The sequence below is a fragment of the Paramormyrops kingsleyae genome, chromosome 8 (genome assembly GCF_048594095.1).
Source record: "Paramormyrops kingsleyae isolate MSU_618 chromosome 8, PKINGS_0.4, whole genome shotgun sequence".
Lineage (NCBI taxonomy): Eukaryota > Metazoa > Chordata > Actinopteri > Osteoglossiformes > Mormyridae > Paramormyrops > Paramormyrops kingsleyae.
The window spans coordinates 14,012,912-14,036,011 of NC_132804.1; the positions used below are offsets into that span (position 1 = coordinate 14,012,912).

A 23,100-nucleotide genomic window follows, 5' to 3' on the forward strand; every position below is an offset into this window, starting at 1 on the left:
TACGATTACAAAATCAACCATCGAGCTGTGGCCTAGGGTGCTCTGATGCCAGTTGCACTTATGCTTGCCATTATGCTCAAACGTGGTTCGTTATGGACAAACTGTGGTTAGCAGGGAAGTCCAATGACAGGGCACCACTTAGGTTCAGATTGGCCAAGTCATTCCGCCCAATCAAACCCTTCCAGGTTTCACTGTTGTGTCTTTTGCTGACAGTCACAAAGTGCTGTGCATAATAAGAAAACATTAAAACATATACAGCAAACAAAACATAAATTAACACTCAAATGGACAGTAAAAACTTGAAACAGCAACAGAAAGAGCACCTGACTACCCATAAGCTGGACTAAACAAGTCTTCAGTGTTTTTTTTTTGAAAGAGTCAATAATAATAGCAGCCCGCAAAGCACTATTGCACCATGTCGGCGCAACAGACTGGAAGGCACAAATCCCCACACATCTTTAGCATTACACAGAGAACAATAAGAATGGCCTGGTGAGATGACTGAAGTGACTGACTGGTGGGATGTCAGTCTAGAAGATCAGAAATTTAGTGAGGGGTTTGACCAAGCACAACTCTATAAGTGAGGACTAAAACTTTAAACCGGATTCTAAATTCAACTGGGAACCAATGTAGAGAAAATAAAATTGGGGTAATATGAACTTCCAATAGGGGGTTAACAGTCTAGCAGCAGTGTTTTGAATAGATTGAAGATGCAGCTGAGCATAGGCATTAAATTCCCCCAATAAAACAATGGAGTCCCCAGAGGTGGGGCCTTTCAGCACCCTATCCAAGGTCTCCAAGTAGACCGGATGTTCTAAATCAGTATTCAGTGTATAAGCACAGACCTCATTCAGAGCCCATCCCCCGACTCAAAGTCGAAGAGAAGCAACCCTCTCCTTCACTGGGGTGAACTCTAAGATATTGGTTGCCAACCGTATGAGCAGACCCACAACTGCCTGGCGCCTCTCACCTAGGGAAACTACGGAGTTGAATACAATCCAGGCCCTTATCAGGAGTCTGGTGTCAGATCCCACACTGTGTGTTGAGGTCAGACCTACTATATCTATCTCTGGTTATACAGGGACCTAGTATGTACTGTACATTTTTGTTTGAACCTGCAACTTCCGTCTCACAACATTCTTTATTATTTAATGTGCTATATTGTTTGTATTATATAAGCAGAAATAACAGCTTTTGGATAAATGTATACTACATGGTCTTTCTTCTAAGGCATGTTGTGTGAAATCTGTGATGTCTATACATATAGAGTGAACCGCAGTTTTGCCTGGGCAGCAGCCCCAGGGCACAATAGATGTTGTTGCCTCTTAAAAGTGACAGGCACCCACAGAATATAAGGCACTCATCGTAACTAATCCAGCCTCACAATTAAGGACTGCTGTCCTCATTGCCCGGCTTCTGTGAGCATTGCTCTCCGCTTATCTGAGCACTGAGAAGTTAAGACGCCGGTGGCATCACATCTAATTGCTTGCTGTGACTTTCCTGCTTGTTGCTTCTCTTCTCTGAAAGCCTGTTGCCCTCAACTGCTTCCTGCGATCTCTTTTGCACTGTGAGCACATGAGCTAGAGGTGGCTGCTAGATTGGGTACAGAGAGGAATCGGGAGACTCCTAATTCACTGCCTGTGCTTGGCATGTTATATAATTTGTCTTTCTCTGCTTTTGCAGTTTCTTTTGAGTTGTTTTTTTTTTTTTTGCAGAAATATCTCTGCGCAGTGCGGGCCTGGCAGTTCTTATTCACTTTAGAGAACAACTGTAGGCTGTTGGCATCATTGTAGTGTTTTGGACTCATAACACATAAAAAATGAATTCTGCTAATGTTCGTGTTGTAGTTTTAGTTTTATCATCCTATTATTCTAGCTGCTCTTTCTGTCTTATCCACATTCACTCCTTCTGCTGTTTACTCTCTGGTCCAAAAGAACTTTCTGGTCAAGGTGAAGACATCCTTCGAAGGATTAATGTTTCCAAACCGTCAATGTAAGCTTTGACATCCTTCCCTCAGGAAATATATTTAGCCCAGATTTTAGCCACTTACACTGTGTGCTTGCATATAGCTCTGAAAGCAGCTCAGTGCTCATGACAATATTGCTCTTTATTAAAAGCACTGCTGTTAGCTTCTGTACTATCAGATCAAGTAAGACTCTCCCCTTCCCGGCCTTTTCTTATGTCGTATACAGTTTCCATTTCGTCTTCTATCTTCACCTTTTTCTTCACTAGAGAGGGGACGTAGCTTTAATCCCCCGCAGGCATGGACAAAAATTAGACGTCTCCCTTGATCATCCAGCACCCTGAATAGATTTGGTTATATTCTAGCCTTTTCATTAGCCTTTCCTCACAATGCTTTTGAGATTTTGTGTCTGGAAAGTTATCCGCTGTTGTAACGTTCTGTGGGGGGCGGGAGACGGGGGGCTGGGGGCTCTGCATGATTTAAGGAAGTGGGCGCATCGTGCAAAATCTATCATTGAACCAAGCCCACGCCTCGGGAGTGTAGATGCGCGGTGCATTTTGATGCAGGCACTCATGCAGGCCTGCTATTTTTCAGTCTAGAAATAAGGATGCTAATTCGATTACAGGAATTTGTTTGTCCTTAAAGGGTATGCGCAGGACAGGGTAGTGCAGCGTGACACCTGCTAATGCAGTTTGTCAGAAGCATTTTCCCAAATTTGATACAGTCCCACATTTAGATTAAAAATACTGTCATATAATTTGTGGCGATCCTGCTACAGTTTCTACTGAGAAGCACACAGAAGTCCGAGCTGGGGGTGGGGGGGGGGGATTTCTTTGTTGAGTTCAACCTGCTGTAGCACACCAGGGTACACTGTGACCAATGAGATTAATTTCAATCTGATACCCACCTGAGCACATGACTACAAGAGCGGAACAAAAGGCTTTTCTAAGGAAGCCCTAATGAGAAAAAGGGGAATATACCTATACTGTATAACATAGACATACAAAGTTGAAACTTGTTTTGAACTCCTTTCAGAATTTGCTTCCCTTGATTTTTCCGTCTTCATTCTGAACTACTGTGACAAATAGGTCAAATAGGTGAGGCGACAGACAAATAGCAAACTTAGTGTACATATCATTCTACACATACTATACTAGCTGGCTCACAGCTAAATTATCATGGGGGAAGTACTGTAAGTCAACAATGATTTGTGAACCCTGCGTGTAACCCTTCCTAAATTCAAATGAGTCATGAATCATTAATGAATCATTATATACGTTATGTTAACAGTAAGGATTGCCTAGGTGTCAGGTGCTGTGATTAGTAATACAACACAAGAGGAAGCCACACGCACAGCACATCTCACCCTGAATGGTCGGGTCTGTGCCTGCTGACTGCTTGAAGAAAAGCTTGAAGTACTTGTCCATGTCCATGACTGAATTAAGCGATGAATCAAACCTTGCAGACACCCAGGGAGCTTTTTTATGTTTAATAGGCTGTGCAACGACTCAAAATTAGTTTGCATTAAAATACTCAACTAAGCAATGGAGTTCAAACTTCCTGATTAATTCTAATTGGCATGTTGGTGCTAGGCCTCAGAAGGGTGACATTTATACTTCATTGCGGAGTGCCGCCTCCATATTCAGCAGTTTATCATCGTCCCTGCCTCCGCTGTGCTTCTTTCCAGTCCTTGCTCCCCTTCCCGTTGCTCGGAGGAGTTTACATGAAGGATTCCAAGCATGCAGCTACGCTAGTGGGGTAACAGTGGGTAAAGATGGAAGACATTAAAAGTGTTATACTGTAGGTAGCTACAATTTGCAACTTTTCTTACTGAGGAACTTAGGAAAGTTGTGAAAATGCCAAACTTATAATTCATTTTAGTTTAGTTGTGCGTGTACATTAGTGTGGGTATCTGTACTCAATGCCTTGCAAAATAAATCTAACCCTTTCAAATTTTCAGCTCAATATTCTCATTTTTTTTACATAAGCAAGATTCTTTGAAAACGGGCTATGAATGGAGAAAGAGACAAATTAAGAATAAATTCGGAAGAGAAAATGTTTCGGAATATTTCTGAGAACAGAGTGAAGGAATTAGGAAATTCCGTCCCTCAGAAAGCAGCGAGGTAACAAGGAACCATTGACTGTAAAGTCGACTCTTCAGCCACTTGTAGTTTAGAGGTCAAGGATGGCTTCAGGATGTGAGCAAGGAAGCTGTCACTACAAAAATAATTCATGTCAAAACCCTCAGAGAGCCTGGAACCTTTAACCTCGACCAACATTCAATTCCATGGTTGACCTTTGACCCTTTCTAGGTAGCTTTGAAGCAGCCGGTTTTTCTGCAAAGTTATGGGTCAATGCATGAATGACTGAATATTTTTTTAATCGCCATTTCAACAGCCACTGGAGCTATTGATTGTTGCTTAAACCAATGTAATTCTATTCATTGATATTTGGACAGACCACCCTTTCACCCAATCTTAACTTTTCCCTCTCCGAAGAATTGCATGGTACCAGATGATTTGTGAAGGATGTTTACTGGAACCCATGATAATAATGGTGTATGTGTCTGAAGCTTCGGAGGACACTAGGGGTTTTTGCTTTACATTAGGATAGTGTTTTTCATTTTATGACTTTTCTGATCAAATTTAGACAAACTAAATTTTAAATTTCCTGGAGATTCATTCACACTATTAAAATATGCTTTATTCATTTGCTTATTTATGAAATCATATCTCCAGCCATCCATCTTCCAACTTGTCATCATAGTCAGGGCTAGGCGGCTGTACGGACTGGATGCCAGTCCATCTCAGGTCACATAGACAGTAATCTACACTAGAGGTGCCAGTTAACATACCCTGAGCTAGATGGATTTATTAAATCAGAGCCACAAATAATGTTTTACTGTAATTCACTGTTTCTGTTTGCCGGTTTTTTTTTAAGAGTATGTCGTGTGAAATTTCTGAAATTAATTCTCAGTGATCCTTTGATGTGCGTCCCTTTAGTAAAACATCTTCGTTGAGACTCTTGTTTTACCAGAATGCTGCTGTCATTGAAATTGAAATTTAGCCTTTCGTTTGTAGAGTCTGCATATTTGTTTGCTCCCATGATCCAAACATAATCTAATTTGGTAAATTAGTAGCTAAGATCTTGCTTATGTGTCAAACTGACCAACTTTATTTATATGATATGACGTGTAGAATGCAATTTACATTATGTAAGTTACATGAACTGGACAGATAGTAGGAGTGATTTAATATACTTTTCCCTTTTACATGTTTGCCATTATAAGTTGAATGTAAACCTGAAAATGAACTTAACTTTTGTCCCGCCTCCTCTAGTTGATTGGACCTGCCTCCTCTACAATCAGACTAGTTATCTTCCTGAACCAATCATTTTTTGTTCTACCCTCAGAATGTTTTTTTTGTGTCAGTAAATCTCCCATGAGCTCATCTCGCAACTAACTACTCCTCCTTGTAGCTCGTTGGGTCCTTTTATAAAATAACTGCCTTGACCTTATACAAAGAGCCATCTACCAGCGACACAAAGAACCACTGGCACATAAATGTCAGTAAAATATAAGTACGCTGTCTGTATGTCCTTATCGACTCATAAGAATGGCAATAACTACAGTACATATCTCAAAACTCAGAAACTGAGGCTCAAATGCACCCAAACACTGCTGCAAAAATAGCTTTAAAAATGGGCTAGCAGTAATTAAACCATTAGGTTAAGACATTATCCCTAAGTCATTTTTTAAATAAATAGTGCATGAAATAAACTCCAAAAACACAACTGAGTTAGCTAAAGTGCTTTGCATTAAAAATAGTACAAAAAGTGACTCTTTCATCACCCCTGCCAACACAAAGCTGCAGGTCTCAGTAAACTTTGCGAATGAATACACAGACATACAGTTATTAAGCTTAAGTTTGGGTAATGTGGCAGTCCATTAAAATGACATTAACTTGTAGAAAGTCTGCTTCTTGAAAAACATCTGACAACTGCAGGGACTATGTATACAACGATAAGGACGACCTATGAAGCAGGTGTATACTCGAAGAGAGAAATCTTGTTCAAGTCTGCTAGCTTAAATCTGGGGCAAACAGTTACTGTGATGCTATGCACAACCGAAGTCATAAGACCAAAAGCGGTCGAAAGGAACTTATAGGAAGAATTTACTTTGGGGGAGGGGGTAATAAGCATAATTTGCATAAAGTCGAATATGAAAAAAATCCCCTTTAGTTTTTGCTAAAATGTAGTGAACTTTTTACATCTGAAATATATTAAGATATTGTAATTAAATAATTTAATATATTGAATATTGTTAATATATGGTTACGGTTCACATTCTTGCTCATCCTTGAAAAGGTAAATTTAAAAGTAATATTATAAAAAATAAAATCAATCTTTTTTGATTAAAACAGAATTACAGATAGGAGATTAAAATCAAGTACATGCACATAAATCACACTGGAATAATTTGTTTTCTGCTTTTGGAGCACATTCTGAATGGACAGTTTTTATTTACTGTACATGTGACACTTGGAGGGAGTGAATGTGAGGCTGTTATCGTATGGTTGCTAAGTGGATTGCGGGAACTGCGTTTTACTTCTGTTTCACACATTCTAGTTAAGATGAATGCTGCTTGCTGATTGGCAGGCTGTAATATGTTTACTCTTCATATATGTTGTAATGCAGTTGCCCAGGCAACTTCTACACAGCCTAATAAATTTATAATGTATCCGCTTTCCCCAACACTGTTTTCTTCACACCAAATCTGTTTTTAACATGACTAATTTGCATAATACTCTTTTATTGAAATTAAAAATTCTTTACTCATACTTTACTCATGCTGCGAACAGTATTGATGTTTTTCATTTTGAATTCCAGAATAATACAGAGATAATAGTTTTAAGAAGCACCTCCTGCACATTTATACATATGTAGGGATACAATACAGTGCTAATGTAACCCTGTGTCCTATAATCCATTTGACCACCATTACCTTTTAATAATATTGGTAATTTTAATAATTATAATTATGATTCCTTTGTTCTTCTGTTTTTCAAATAGTGCCATGCCCATTGTACTATTTTACTGTCATACCCTCAACATCGACGTATTTTTGATTAAACATTTTTGTGATATAAGTGCACCCCAGAGATGGCCACCTTGTTACAGATGATTGATTGATCACAGAAGCGTATCTGAAAGAGCAGGCAAATTTCAAGAAAAGGCACCTGGTGGAACAAAACTTGGGCTACATCATGCCTGATAATTCATCTTTTTTGTTGACAGCAAGTGTTGTCCCTGCTTCTTCCCAGACCACATTTGCTCTGCTTTAGAAACGCTACCAAACAGCTACTGTTAGTGCCTTATGTTGCTTGGAGGATCTCAGAGGTTAAAAAGAAAGCAGGTCTCCAGACAATGAGTAATGAGGCAGTGTCTCTCAATGGCTCTAGAAAGAAAAAAGGGGTGAATTAAAAGCAAAATCGACGTACTAATTTATCTCTATCCTCCCCCAGTTTATCTAGACGGCCATCTTTCCTTTCAGTTAGATTGGGAATCATTTTGTTTGCAGGTTTTGTCATTAATTTGGGGGACTGATAACGAAGTGAGATTTTTGGCAAGATGCTTTGTTCGTTTTAGATACCTGTAACTTGGTTAGTTATCTAAGCTATATCCCCATCCCTGTCTGCAAATCCATCTTGTTTTCCGGAACAACACAAGAGCAACTTGTCTTTCAAATCAGCATTATCTTTGTGATCGTTAACCCTGGAACAGAACATGATTCCATCCCTGTATTTATCTTTTATCCCATGAGCTGAAAGCTGAATCCAAGGGACTTCAACCAACTTCCCTGAAAGACTGTAAGCCTTTGAGCAGAACTAACCCCACGCTGAGAACGCAAGTGATGTGGAACTTGGCCCTAGCACAAAAAGGATATTTACGGAATCCTCTTTGGCAAATGCGGAGTTAATGCCATATGACGCTGAAAGTCACGTGTCATCGTTAATTACCTCACCAAATGCATCGTGCTTGTTAATGGTTTAATGCCCTTCAGTGATCATGTTATGCAAAGCAGAATATTTTGTGATATTTTGTGAAAAATTAAGGTCACATAACCCTAACTTGGGTAGAGGATGGATGGAGGTGGAGGTGGAGAGGTGGCTATTTATTTCTTAATGGTCTATTGCTGCATAAATAAATTTTATTGGGAATTTTAGTATTTTTATTATATTGCTGTAGCTGAAGTCATCAACAGTCCATAGCTGCTTGTCATTGAAATCGGTTTGGCAAGTTGGTAATGAGTGACAATTCACTTTTACAGAACAGTACGTTAATTTTCATGAGACTTCCTGCTGAATGGGAGGCCTCGTACCCTTGAATGTGCAGCCCGGGCAGATATTACCTTTTGTGGGAGGCTGTTGAGCTGATACATTTGATCTACCAATGAGCCCTGGAGACGACCAATGGAGAATCTTTTTAAGCTTTTTATTTGAGCTTTTTTTATTGCTTCCATCGGGGCATTTCCAGAGTTAGTCTCTGTGCAGTAAAATGCATATTCGTTTATTCTGACTTTGAATTTTTAAGTGTACTTAAACTTTGCTTCATTCTGGCTTGAGTTGTTTCATTGTTGCCGTTTCAGGATGGCCATTCTGGCCTTTCTCAGCTCTGTCTCTTTTTTTCCATAGTTCTTAGTTGTTAGGCTCTATTATTTATCACATGGCCAAATTTCTGATGGGTTTCTTTTTATTAATGAGAAAAAAAATACCATCTGATCCCCTAGTCCCTAAACTGCGGATAACTGAATCATTTCAAAATGCAAAAACTAAAGAAAAGTAATTGGACTATTACTTTTGTGCAGAATGTCGGAATATATGGGATTTTGCTCTTTTCATAGCAAAAGTTCAAAAAGCTTTTGTGTTTTGTACAAATAGTGCAAGTATCGTGACAAATATGCTGCCAAGGATTACATCTTACTACAGATTGGTAACAAACTGTTACTGTTGTTCCTCTAAATGATCAATTCCAAGAAATTCTGCTGATCATCTCAAATGTCAGTTCAGGTGTATCACAAAGGTATCTATAGTGCACTATCAATGAGAGCTTCATAAGGCAGTCATAATGAATACTGGCTATAATGTGTTATGCCTTTTGATAAGCATTTACAGCCATGTATATAATGCTTCATGACTGCATTATAATGCATTATGAATGTGTTTATAAATTGCTAAAAACATGGCCTTAAGTAAAGTGTCACCAGAAACATTAACAACCAAAGAAACAATGTACTGCAGATGTCATGCTTTGTCATGACGACAGAGGTACTGATAAGCTGGCACATAAGACAATCCTACAATGGCAAAATGATTCTCGTTTTGAGCCTTTACTCATTGTCTTCATATGATGTGCCATAATGAAAATTTCATTGCACTCATCTCAGCCTTTCCTCTTTCTCTCTTCAGCTATGGGGATATGGTACCCAAGACAATCGCAGGGAAGATCTTCGGCTCCATCTGCTCACTGAGTGGGGTGTTGGTAATAGCCCTGCCCGTTCCTGTCATCGTCTCCAACTTTAGCCGAATCTATCACCAGAACCAAAGAGCAGACAAACGCCGGGCTCAGAAAGTACAGGTGAACACAGTTATCTATTAGATGAGCTTGTTCCCGGCCGCCGGCTGTGGGAGGGGAGCACCCTCGCCTTCATTTCCTCCAGAGCCGAATGGCAAAGCCGGACCCATCATGCCCTTGAGCAAAAAATGTCACCAAAAGGCACGTCGATTATTGCAGTTGGGATCGATAGCTTTGGAACATCAGCGCTGGGGCAGATTACCGGCTTATTATGATGCGCAGGTAGGGCAGCCACTAAGTGTTGTCATGTGGCAAATTGTGAGGGCCTCCTGAAGTGACCTGAAGCTAATGGTGTCCTGGGTGAGTTGCACATTTACAGGCAGTCCTGTCCTTCTGTGCCGAAGCTCCCTTTAAATCCAAACCAGACTGCAGCTTCAGAAACCTTGAAGAAATTCAAAAATGTCAATACATTCATTTTTAATTGGATTGAATCGCTTTGCCATGTTTACTACTGAATTAAAGTGAAAAGTAAATGACTTGAAGAATGAGCAAAATCTCACCACACAAATCACGTAATAACAGTCACCTGTCTCAAAAACAATGACTCACCAAGCATCAATTCTCTCAAAAAAAACTGAATTATTAAAGTCTGTCCTACCTCCCTCCTATCCTCAAAGTATGCCATTTTGTGTCCCTACAGTGTTTGTTATTGTGTAATTAACATTCTCCTAATTGCTGAGCCACTATGGACCCTCTGAACTCACATTTCACCCAAAGGCAGCGGCTGATGATGGTTCGGTCCATCAGTAAATTGGGCTGTTTAAATAAAAATAATGCTAGCATTGCTTTAGGCCTGTGAATCGCTGCAGCAGATGATCTAGGGTAAGGCAAAGTGGTGTGGTGTCACTATAATTGTGCAATAAATTGAAATGTTTGTAATTAGGCTGAAATGCATTTTCACCTGCCTATTCCCCTCCATCTGGATCCTTTGCTTGGCAGGAGGGGAATCGTCTTCCCCTTAATTCTGCATTCCACTCGGCTTTCAAAAACTGCACAGGCTCAAAGAAAAATTAAAATTTCACTACTGCTTATTATGCATTCTGACAAAGAGTGAAATCGTAATTTAAATTGCAGCTGCTGCAGCCAGTAATGGTCTGCACTCGCTTGTCAGGGAAACCGATTCGGTGAGTTTGGAGTTAACGCGTGACGATTCACTTTCACAGAATGATACATTAATTTCCGTGTGACTTCCTGCCGAGCGGGATGTGCTTGCGTCTTTGAAAGCGCAGGACCAGCCTCACACCCTTGAATGTGGAGCCCCGGCGGATGTTGCCTTTTCTGGGAGGCTGACGATGGCTCCAGGGTTCCAAGCATGTGAGAGACAGAGGGGTAGCCAAGGGCCAGGAGAGGAGCACGCCCTTAAATTTCCACAAATAACTTTCCCACAGGGACCCTGGGAGAGATCAGGGAAGGAGAGTCACCTCCACCAACCTTGTTCAATCACTGCCAGCCAACTGCTGCACCAACGTTCCCCCCCCCCCCCCCCACACACACACAGTCTGCAGCCCACCCCACCCTATGAACTGTTGCAGGGTACATTGTTTAAGTAGCTACCCCCCAGTAGAGTGGATGACTATGCATTTCTGAGCAGTATAAAGCTCCACTCAGCTTAAGTTCCTACTCAACTGGGGTCATTGTGACTCTCATTACATTAGCTATACGCTTAGACAATGGCATATGTCTCGGTTATTTGGGTCCAGTCGAATCAGAACCGACCCGAGCCAGTTAAACCCTGTGTCTAAACTACTGTCTACTACGTTCAAAAGGAAATCCATCACCCATCTCATAACAACTCCTCCAATGCTTGGTTTGTCTTGGAAAAAGGCCCACAGAGCACTGTATTTAAAATGGTGAGTTCCGCAAGTCACCATGTTATAGCTGGTTTTAGGCCAGTGACATTCAAAGGTCCTTCGAAACAAAACTGTCACTCAGTGAAACACTCCCAAATAGATTTGAGGGCTGCCAGGTTCTCTGCGAAACCTGAAATGCAGAAATCATAGCTATTATCCAGCTTCATTGTCTGCACCACTGCAAACCCAGAGACACCAACTGTCACTCAGGCATGATGGGGAGGACTTGGCATGATAGCGGAGAAAAGTAATAAAATGAAATGCTTAACTGCTTTTCAGCTGGAAATCTGCCTCTGTTCTTTGTGCCGGGGTATGTTTTAATTTTGTGCAGATAGGATAGAATAAACTCAATACTAACCCTTCGTGTATTTTTGAAGGTGCCAAGCCTTTGTAATAAAATGTACAATGACTTCTGGTGTAAATAACATTCACAGCAAAATGCAGGAGGACATTCAGTTCTGTGTGTTGTGATGCTGCAAAATAGTAAGTGGGCAATAAACAACATTTCTGCAGCATTCAACCAGTAATCCTCAAATAGTTAAAGTAACAGGAAATTTTATAGAAATATTAACTTTTATTTATTTGCAATAAAATGCACAGTGGTATCCTCAGTTATATTCTGAGAAAAACACATTACGTCTACTTGTCCTGATAGATCCTGAGGCTGGAGTAGACCTCTTATTTCCTCCTTAATGTACTCTTTAAATATATGAGCAATTCACGTTCCATCTCCACAAATCATCAGAGCCCCTGAGACCCCGTGATTTGAGGTATGAGTTAGGTGTCACATACTTTGCTTTTGCAATAAACTCTGTTAGTATCTCTGACACCAGGAATGGTACATGGACAGACCGCTGTCTGTTCATGTGGCAATGGGCAGGCAGATTCCAAATTAGGTGCTGTCCTCTCCTCCTCGTCACCCTCATCTGTCTTCATTCCACTGCAGTCATGAGCAACTCCAGTCCCCCATTACAATTATGTAGCCATCTGGGGCCCCAGTTAATGAAACCATGCCTGCATCCTTGGCTCTCCTTGCACCAAGAAAAGTGCTGGTCTTGGCTGGCTAAAGTGAAATCCATGTCCATATTCAGGTTCCCATAAACCTGCAGAAATGCAGAGCCACCACAAGGGTTATTGTGTGTCCCTGAGTGGCAAAGAGGCTAATTGCGATGACACACCCAGTAAAAGCAATGCTAATAGAAATGGTAATAATAATAAAGGTCAGATTGAGCAGACTGACATGACAGACAGCTGAACTAGAATGAAGGAATTGACGTTAGGCCAGTAGCGGGTCACCAAGATGTTCCAAAGTCACATCCTCTTCCAAGATAAACTCAGATAACGATGCTGCCAGTCATTGCTGCTTACCAGCTCATCTGGTAATTTGATTTCCATTCACCGTTACGTCATTGATATGCCTGTGGTTTCCCCGAGTATGGTGCCCCTGGTACACCATGATATAACAATATCTAGACATTCATATCTATATCTAATCATGAAACCGTCTAATCTAACAATCATCCATTTAAGGTCATTACATGAAGCCATCTGAATCATTCGCAAAATCACAATATAAACATGATATTAAATGTACTGAACATCAACCTTTTCCGATGTGTTATATGCCTCTCTTAGAATGGTGCTTAGAGCTGTAGCATATCAGCCATGGATCAAATAATTTACTGTAGACACCACTACAGCAAAGCAATAACTAAATACACAAATATATCGTGCTTCCAGATATACTGCAGAATAGGCGTGTGAGCTACGGTCTGGGATCAGGGTTAAAGACATCACAATCCATTTCTTGTTGACTGGGTGAAGTTATGACTTCCCCTCCATTTTTTTTTCCCGATCTTGCCCTCACCATTTTCTTCACCTGTGGTTCCAATGACTCAATTCAAGCGAAATTAGTTCTACTTCACCACTTTGAAATACGGGGAGGGTGGGATTTAGACGAGAAAAGAAAAATCCACTTCCCTCCTGGGGATCCAGAGGTATAGGAAGTACAATCTTTTAAGGTTTTATTTGCTATCCTTTCCCTTTATTCTTAGTTTTTTTGCAGCCTTTTAAATTCAGTTCTGATTTAGCTACCTTAGGGGCAAAAGTTAAAGGACTAGCTCAGCCATCACGGAGGCAGGCAGCCAGCCTGTGACTTTACTGGGACTTCATACGGAGAGGTGCATTGTGGGTACAAGAAGAGAGAGCCAAAATTGTTTGGGAGGAACCTGCCCACTACTGGAGATGAGTCACACACAGCGAGGCGGACAGCAGGGCAGTTTTTGTTGTTTGTTAATTTATTTATTTGTTTGTTTGTTTGTGTATTTATTTATTGTTTTCTGATCCTGATCGTGCAATTTATCCCATCTCTGCTTTTATTCTGAAGAGCCTTTTCACAGGGTCCCCTCGCCAAAATCATACGTAAGAACAGCATCTCACTTTCCACTAAGAAAGCAATGTCCAGTGTCTGTTTGGCACCCAGTAACAGTAGGCAAGAACTGTTCTAACTTCACTATGTGGGCATGTGGCTTTGATAGAGTGTTTCACTCGATAGTACCGAGTGGGACCCAGCTGATACATCCTTGAGTAAGGTACTCAAATTGCATAATAAAAAATGTTGACTGTTGCAAATTGACGAGAGAGAGAGAGACCGTAAGCTATGGATAGAAACACATGCTAAGTTCAATAATGTCATATCATTGGTGCAGTTTCAAAACATGCAGTTGGTACAGAAGTAGAAGGCTATCCTGAAGGTTTTTTCCCAAATGGAATGTGTAAGAATGCATTGGGTTGCTGCAAACAACAGTTAAGCGATCTGAAATTTTAATTTGTTTAGCAATTTAGTTCCACAGGGCTGGAGTGATTACCTGGGGATATTTAGGACTAATCCACTTGGGGATTGTATGTGTGATTGTAGGATTTACACAAATATTGACCGTTTTTTAGTTTACCCAAGAAAAAAATGTTAGCAGATTTACAGTATTATTATTATTATTATTATAATAATTATTTTTATTATTATTGTCATTGTTGCTGTTGTTTTTTTGTTTTTTGTTTTTTTGCTATTGTTAGGTGCCATCAAGTCAACATCATCTCCTGGAACCATATAGATATTACTCCTGGATGCCCTGTGTTCTGATTGGGTCGTCAGGCTTATCAATGGCATGTTCATGGTTGTGATGAGTTCATCCGTCTTGTTGCTGGTCATCTTTTTCTTCTTTTCCTTTTGAGATTTTCCATGTATCTTCTCCATTGCACTGAGTCTTCTCATACTAGGTCCAAAATAACACAAAATTTAGCCTGGTCATTCATGCTTAAAATGAAAGTTCAGGTTTGGTGAATGATATGGCAATCCAACAGGCAAAACCAGGTCAGTCCCATCTTTTCCACAGCTGGACAAGAGCAGTTGTGATGCTGAAATAACAGCTGTGCCAGGTGTCAGCCGTGTCTTTTTTCTATGACAAGATGATTAAGTGCAAGAGAGAGGGTTTGCTAAGTGCTGCAGCAGAGATCAAAATTGCTTCAATACTCTGAAACAGACTAAAATGTCCTTGAAAAAAGGTTTTCAACTTGGGTTGAGATTGTACCGTTTTATACTACATGCTTTTATTTTTTTACTCAATGGATTTTCATACTTGCTCAGCATTTTACCCATAAGATGGATGGCAGCCTTATTGAAAGGCTTATTCTTCATTAGTGGGGCACAATGCACATATCAGCATAGGTGTGAATTTCATGCATGATATAATAGGTGTTCATTATCAATTCGTATGTTGACTAACTAAAAAAAAAAAGGTTTGATGCAAAAAGCAAACAGAACTAAACAAAATGTAGGCTGGAATTTGTGGAATGTTAAATAATGTCCCGAATAATGTAATGCGATCATATAACCATGTCATATTCCGGTTGGCATAGTTTTGCTGCTATACAATTTTGGATGCTCATGATAATGCATTTGTTGTTAATTATTACAAATTTAGGTTATTTATATTTGTTGTTCTTCGACAAGCATTTTCCCTTAGGCACACTGGGGAGAATAGATTGGAATTAAAAATCAACCTCAAAAGCACTGGCATGAACTTAAATCGGATATTTAAAAATCCACATTTTAAAGTAACACTTTGAATAACACATTTACGTAGTGTCCCTGTTAAGTGTGTATCTTGGCTTATGTATTTAAATATATATATATATACACACACACACACACACACACACACACACACTTTAAGTAACCGGTGGCCCTACAGTATATGCAACAGAAACAATTATATGAGAAAACAGACCTTTAAAAATTATTGTTGCAGAATAAAATTTCAGTAACAGTTAAAATTACATAATGCGCCCCTAGTATTGCGTGTTTATCTTGTAATGGCATTTGGCAAAAATATAGCAAGAAAAATTGTTTAATAATATTTCTGTAATCATTAAATGTTAGAAGTAGGAGTACAGACACAACAACGCATATACTAGTATAACTGTATGTTCTTTTTACATTCTCAGTATTATGTAATTGTCATTTAAAGAGTGACTTTCTGGCTGTTATTGTGTTTTACACATGCAAGGACCCAAGGGTCTAAGCTTCATAGATCTACGCTACTTTAAGGATGAGGGTCTCCTGGAAGCTAACACCCTTAGTAGGTTCTTCTCATCAGAATTTTAAGAGTGTCTGCTGAATCTCAGGACAGTTATACTAAAGGTAAACATACAGTATAGACAGCAGCAGGCAGCTATGAAAGTGTAAACTGAGTTGTGCTGAGTAAATTTGAAGTACTCAAATCTCTGGGATCCAGTACTCAGCCCAGTACCTGGGGGATCCAGCCCAGCTAATTTCGTATGTGACATTTTCCTGGAGGATCAGGGACCACTGCTGATCACTTAAATCTAAGCCAACCATTTATGCGAGCTGTAGATTTAATTTATTTAGTAAGTAAAATTCATTACAATGATTAAGACGTAACACCCGATTTTAATTCATACATTGAAACACCTGTACCTATACCTATACTATAGTGTACAAACTTTGCCAAACTGAATTGTATAAAGAAGGGGCACATAGTAGAATATCATCAATTCCATGGCGTATCACTGCCCTGTATTTGGGATAGGCTCCAGACTCCCTGTGACCCTGTCCAGGAAGATGGATGGATGGATGGATGGATGGATGGATGGATGGTTGGGGTACTGTAGTAAACATGCCCACTCAGCCATGTCCTTCTCCACCCACAGAAAGCCAGGCTGGCGCGAATACGAGCCGCAAAAAGTGGCAGCTCTACCGCCTTCCTCCACAGCAAGCGCAACGGCCTCTTTACTGGACTTCCACAGCTCCAGGTCAGTTCTCTCCTCATGAATCTCTACAGTATGTTTATAATTTAGTCTAGACAGAAGCATCTACTAAGCCAGGGTTCCCCAACACGGTTCTCGGGGACCCCCAGGCAGTCCACGCTTTTGCTATGTCCCAGCTCCCGGTAGCAAAATTGTGGACTGTCTGGCAGCTGGGAGGGAGCAAAAACGTGGACTGTTTGGGGGCCCCCAAGATCCTAGTCGAGGAACCCTGTGCTAAGCCTCTGGTTATCAAACCTTCCTATAAGTAACCGCAGCTGTTTCATTTAGTTTTTCTGTTTCATTACCGCACGTTGTGATTAAACCAATTAAGTAGTTTTCATGCTTGTAATCTGTTAAGTCAGGTGTGCTTGAGGTAAAATTTAACACATATATGAAATGGCTGTAGGATCTTGAGATGTGTGCTGGGCTCTGCTTCACTAAGCAACTAGAGAATCAGAACAAAAGGTTTTTATCAGCTTTTTTTTATCTCATGGGGCAAAGCAGCCACAGAAACAAACTGAATCTGTTGTGTTTTCCTATTATTAAAATTTATACAAAATAATAACACAAAGGTGAAGGGGAATTTAAGGGAGGTAGCTGTTAGAAACTGGCAAAAAGCAAGGGTTCCAAAAGAATTTAAGGATATTTGCAAAGTTAGATTGAGTTTAAAACTTGCAATGTGAATTTGATCTTCTCTTTAAGCCAGGGTGAGTAGCTTGGTCAGAATGATATTAGTACATTTATTTTCATATAAAAAGAGTGAAATAAAAGTTAAGGAAGCATTCCAAAAATTAGTGTAACAGTGTAAAAAAATCAGTGTAAGAGGGAAAAAAAAGATTGCATGAAAAATTTACTCAAGTATCTGGTTAAAAGATTCTTTCAAATGATCCGTTTTATTATGACCCATTAACAGAAGTTCAGTGTAACTGCTAAATTATAGCTTGAAATGCATTTATAAAAATATTAAATATAAAATCGCATTATAAGTCAAATTAAATTGTGCGAATTAGAACAGATATTGCAGCCACACTTATTCACGCTTCACAATTTCTAAACTGCTGTCAGTGTCCGGAAGGTCACCAGTTCAAATTTCATGGCCAGCAGAGAAATTACTTTTGGGCCCTTGAGCAAAGTCCTTAACCCTAAAAACTGCTCCAGGGGGTGTCAGAAAAATGGCTAACCCTGCACTCTGACCCCCAGCTTTGCTATATCACTCATAACTTCAAAGTTTGCAGTCAGCAAACATCATGAATTGAACATTTTGTACAGTTTGTGTATGAATATCGAGTTAGATGATGGATATAGTGTGAAAGGGTAAATTTCATGTTCCTCCCAATGAATATCTAACCATTTGAATGCTGTCAGAATGCGGCTCAGTGACATTGTGAAACTAAACCTGCTTGTATTAAGTCAAGCTTTAGTAATTTTTAGTAACACTGCCCATTCATGAATACCACATGAGATGGTTTTTTAACAATTGATATCTTTATAAAAATTCTATCATCTTTGCTCACTTCAGCAAACTATTACAGGGAAATAGACAATGATGGCAGATAGCTGGAAGATCTCTGAGAAGAACCTCATCAAGATTAGTCATGCTTTTTCATAGCACCTGAACTTCTGAGAACATAAGTATGAATGAAATCACATGTGGTCATGTTTAAGAAATCAGAATCACAAAAAGGCGTGCGTTGCCTTCTGTCATTAAGATCTGCAAAACACAGACAATGCCCTTTTTACATATCAGAAGAGAAATATCTCCCGGTGAGTATATTTTGGAGTATGTTTTGCATTGCCACTGGCTAATTTTTGCCGGTAATCTTACATCTGTTGTAACAAGTGAGATATTTTATAGCTGTCAGTAGCAGTAAAGTCTTAAACAGAATATGGTAACAGTGACTAAATCACTACACAGTCCTCAAGAGGGTTGCCTTACACACTCTGTCACCAACTGCCACACTCATTGTCACCATGCTAACCGGGTCCGTCGTTAGATTGCCATCGAGGAAGAGGAGGTGCCAGATTGGGTTCCCACTCTCATGATGACGGCCATGGCGGTGCTGGATGCTGCCCAGATAACCGTGATTACGTCAGCCGTGTGGCATCTGGTGCTGTAGTGTGTAAGCCTTGCAGGCTCCCCACTGACGAACCCGCGATCCCTGTATTTAATGTGAACCGATGCAATTAAATACCCAGCTGTTTAAATCAGCACAGATGTAAACTATGCGATTCACCTTATATAATGGTCTCAGTTAAGCAGCTAAATAAATACACAGCTTTAGAAATGCTCTCACCCACATACCTGAGCCCAAGCTGCTCCCAGTCGTACCAGTGAGTCATTGGTTATTTTTACAAACACACAGCTTCAGACATACAACTCCTGCTGGTGGAATCCATATAATGAAAGAACCGCATGTGTTTATTATTAACTGGATTAGTGTAAATACATTCACTGCTGATGCTGATGCCTAAGATTTCAACAAATCTGATTTTCACATTCATTTAATACAGATCTGATACGTCTGGCTGCAAGAGACTGTATAGGTACAAGTGTGCAGACTGTGCTGATAGAGCAAGCCTAAGGAAAAAAAAACATTACTTCCACTGCTGTAGGTCTGCAGATTTGTTAGGAAACTCTGAATATCAAATGACTAAGCAGCTGGAGTACACCTGCATTAATTGAGTGTAATTGACCCAATGAAGTGATTAATCGGTTCAATTAAACGTCATTTACGGAGTGAGGATCCATAAACGAGGTTAATGTTGCACAGCACGAGAGCAGCGACACAGTAAGGCAATGTCTCTGGGTGCTTTAACCCCTCCGTCGCAGCCTTCCCAAACAGAACCTTCAGAGCTACAAATAGCATCAAGCACTTAACCAGTCAACACGCACACACACGCAGGGATCTCTGTAATACTTACACCATGCTATTTTGGCAACCCAGTGACTCTGCAGATAGGCACTTTAACCCAGAATTTAATAAAATCATCAGTCCAATTAATAGGACCAATTACTTAAAATTAAGAAAACATTTTAATTAATCTTCTGTTTCCTGTAGCTGTTTATCCAATACAGCATGGAAGTTGAATTGTAAATATGACATATTTTGTACCTATTTTCGTCAAATTATGAATGAATATGTATCACAAAAATCACTTAAAATGCAGGCCAGATTTTCATACATTGGAAATGAATTAATAGATTTGTGCAGAAATATGTCAACCAAGGGGCTTCTACGAGTAAAATCAGGAGCCCTTGGCCTATTCTTCTGGTACGCCCACTGTCTGTAAAAACTGTATGTTTGTGCGTGTGTGCGTGTGTGTGTGTGTGTGTGTGTGTGTGTGTGTGTTTACAGGGCTCTGAAGAGGGGGACCAGCAGCTGAATAAGACTGCATCTCTGCTGGAGAGCCAACACCACCACCTACTGCACTGCCTGGAGAAGACCACCGTGAGTGTGCCCAGAGCCATCTGCTGTTCCCCCTGCTTCCTCTCTGAAGCGTCACTTTCACCGCCTGTAACGCTACCATTGAGTCATAAGGCTGGGCATCGCCGAGACAATGTTGCCTGGTTGCTTGCGCTCAGCTACATTTGAAATATGTCTGCATTCAGAGGTATAAGGATAGCTTGCTCTGGAAAACCATATAGCAGGTGATCTGAGTGATTCCTGTTCAGTAATATTCATCCTGATGATCATATCCTTGATCTTTTGTGGATCTCCCCCTGGGATGGACGTGTCAGGCGGTTACGTGCATACCACCCAATTAGAGCGACACCTCCATCAACATTGTTGAGGACTACGTCCTGCTTTGTGCACGCTGCCTACTTTCTGTGCTGCTCAGCTAGCTGTGTGGAGTCTAGCCTATGTAATATGGCTGGAATCCTCCTAATATGCTAGTAACGCACTTACAGTATATACTCATACTCATTATATACTCATAAGCAATACTAGACAATAATATTAGAATATATTACAAATAAAAGATGTAGCAGCAATATAAAGAAGATCAAAAAGCTAGGAGAAGGACTGAAAGTATTGTAGAGGGCACATCTATTCTGGTGTGCAGAACGAATCTGTGACTGCTTAGTTTCCTTTGAAGGAGTTCTTCAGAGGTAAGCCTGAAAGTCCTTAAGAACCTTAGGAGAGCGTGACTTCATCCTTTAATCAGAACAGACAAGTTTCGTACAAGAAGATATCCGGCTGTTGCCTTTAGCTTCTGTCAGTAAAAGAGCACTGAAAGAAGTAGCCAGCCATGTTAGTTTGAAAGAGCTCATAATGTCCATTACTTCAATGGATTTATTAAAGCTCTAACAGTGAGACTAACTGTACAGCACAGTAAGCTGTCAAATGACTCTACTGAAAGCGTCACCTGTTCCTTGAATTTTTTACAAACCACGGAATTGCTCACGAAGATGAAACTGTGATTTGTGAAGGCTGGTCCAAGTGTGGAGTGAAGACAACATTCTTGAGGCAAAACCCAATTAGCTTCAAGGCTAAAATTGGCTTTTGACCTGTATGCTATGGTAAACAGTGTCCTCTGTGTGTCAGAAACTACACAGTAAGAGGCAAATTGGCCCAGAGTAACACATTGTCAGCAATGCATCCTTTCTTCCTTTATTAATTTGACATAAAATTTAATTGATTTCACGTTAAACTGTAGGTAGAGCTGAATCAAAACCAAAACGCCTGCACAGTGGTTGTCAGAACAGCTGCACTGTGAGTTAAGACTGTCTGACTCACTCCATCTCTTTTAATATTCATGTTTAATTGAATATTGAATCACCCCCCCCTTCATATTTATGTTTTGAAGCACGTCTGGAGGCTGCATGTTCTACCCGTGTCGTGTGGCTTCCCCCCAGGTACTCATTACCTCCCTCAGTCCACTAAATCAACGTGTGTCTGGGTGGGTGCGTGTGCCCTGTTATGGTCTGGCATCCTCTTTAGGGTGTACCCCTCCCGTGTGCCCTGTGACGGTCTGGCATCCTCTTTAGGGTGTACCCCTCCCGTGTGCCCTGTGACGGTCTGGCATCCTCTTTAGGGTGTACCCCTGCCTTGTGCTCTATGTTGACTGCGGTAGCCTTCAGGACTCCTGTTAGTCTGTCCAGGATAAGTAGCTAGGATATGTGAAATACCTTACCAATTGAAGCCTGTATTTTTGGTATCATATTGCTATTGATAAATTCTGCTCCCCTTCTCCCCTCCCTGCTCCCCGGCAGGCACATGAGTTTGTTGATGAACAGTTATACGAGCAGAACTGCCTGGAGGGGACGCTGCAGAGCTGCCCTTCTCGCAGCCCCTCCCTATCCAGCCAGGAAGGCCCCACCAGCACCTGTTGCTGCCGCCGCAGCCGGAAGAATCCGCACCTGCCCAGTGCCGGCGTGCCCCCCACGTGCCAGCGCAGCCTGCAGGAGCTCAGTGCCATCCACATTCAATGCGGTGACCAGCCACCCCTCAGTACCAGGTCAGATTTCTAATAGTGCGTTTACATTGCAAATATCCCATTTTAGCAGAATTATCTTCCTATAGTCTGTAAAAGCGTAGTTCTGAAATTCAGCCACTAGGGGGATTTTAAACAGGGCACTGCACTTCTGTCACAAAGATAATAAACATAACGCATCAGAAATAGTGCATATATATCTCTAGACTAAGTCTATAACAGGAGACTCCAGTAATTGTTTTATATTACCTTTCATGGCTGGATGACTGCAGCAAACTGTTAAATGTGGACCGAATATTTAAATGTAATTTAGGTTCTGTTGTTAAGCTGTCCGTAACTGCTAAATTATTTCCAGACAAAACTCTGTCTTGTCTGGAATAAGCTGTTTGCTTAGCTGTCAGGGTTCAACAGGCCAGCCTAGTAATACGAAACAACTGGACCAAGTTTAGCTTGCGCTATGTGATTCTGCAGGTCAGTCAACTGTGGCTCTGATTGGAAGATTGCTGGTTTAAATCCCTACAGTCGCAGTTTCATTTCACCTTTGGACCCTTGAGCAAGGCCTTTAACCCCCCAGTTGCTCCAGGGCCAGTCTGACCCTACTTTCTCAATTGTATGTCGCTTTGAATAAAATGCTGGGAAACAATGAGTGGCTTAGGGGCTTAAGCCTCTGTGCCTGTGAGCAGAAGATCATCGGTTTGAGTCCTGGCCAGAAGCACAATGGTTAAATGTCTGTGTGCCCTTGAACAAAGCCTTTAACTCCCAGCTCTAGGGGTGCGACATACAGACCGACCCAGTGCTGTGACCCCCCCCCACCCCAAACTTGTTTGGGTCAGTGAAGTGGAGCATTTCAGATTGTGCAAATGAACAATTATTTCGTTTAAATAATGTAATATA

General features: G+C 40.7%; 1 protein-coding gene across 3 annotated transcripts in view; it reads left to right on the forward strand.

Annotated features, from left to right (window-relative positions):
• The window catches only part of LOC111839863 (A-type voltage-gated potassium channel KCND3-like), a 95,047-nt gene that overhangs the window by 67,730 nt on the left and 4,217 nt on the right, over nucleotides 1–23,100 (forward strand). For all 3 annotated transcript variants that reach the window (XM_023804152.2, XM_023804151.2, XM_023804153.2), the window contains 4 exons: nucleotides 9,430–9,598; nucleotides 16,675–16,776; nucleotides 20,127–20,219; nucleotides 21,986–22,230. In XM_023804152.2, the coding sequence (XP_023659920.1) occupies nucleotides 9,430–9,598; nucleotides 16,675–16,776; nucleotides 20,127–20,219; nucleotides 21,986–22,230 (609 nt within the window). The remainder of the gene's footprint in view (nucleotides 1–9,429; nucleotides 9,599–16,674; nucleotides 16,777–20,126; nucleotides 20,220–21,985; nucleotides 22,231–23,100) is intronic.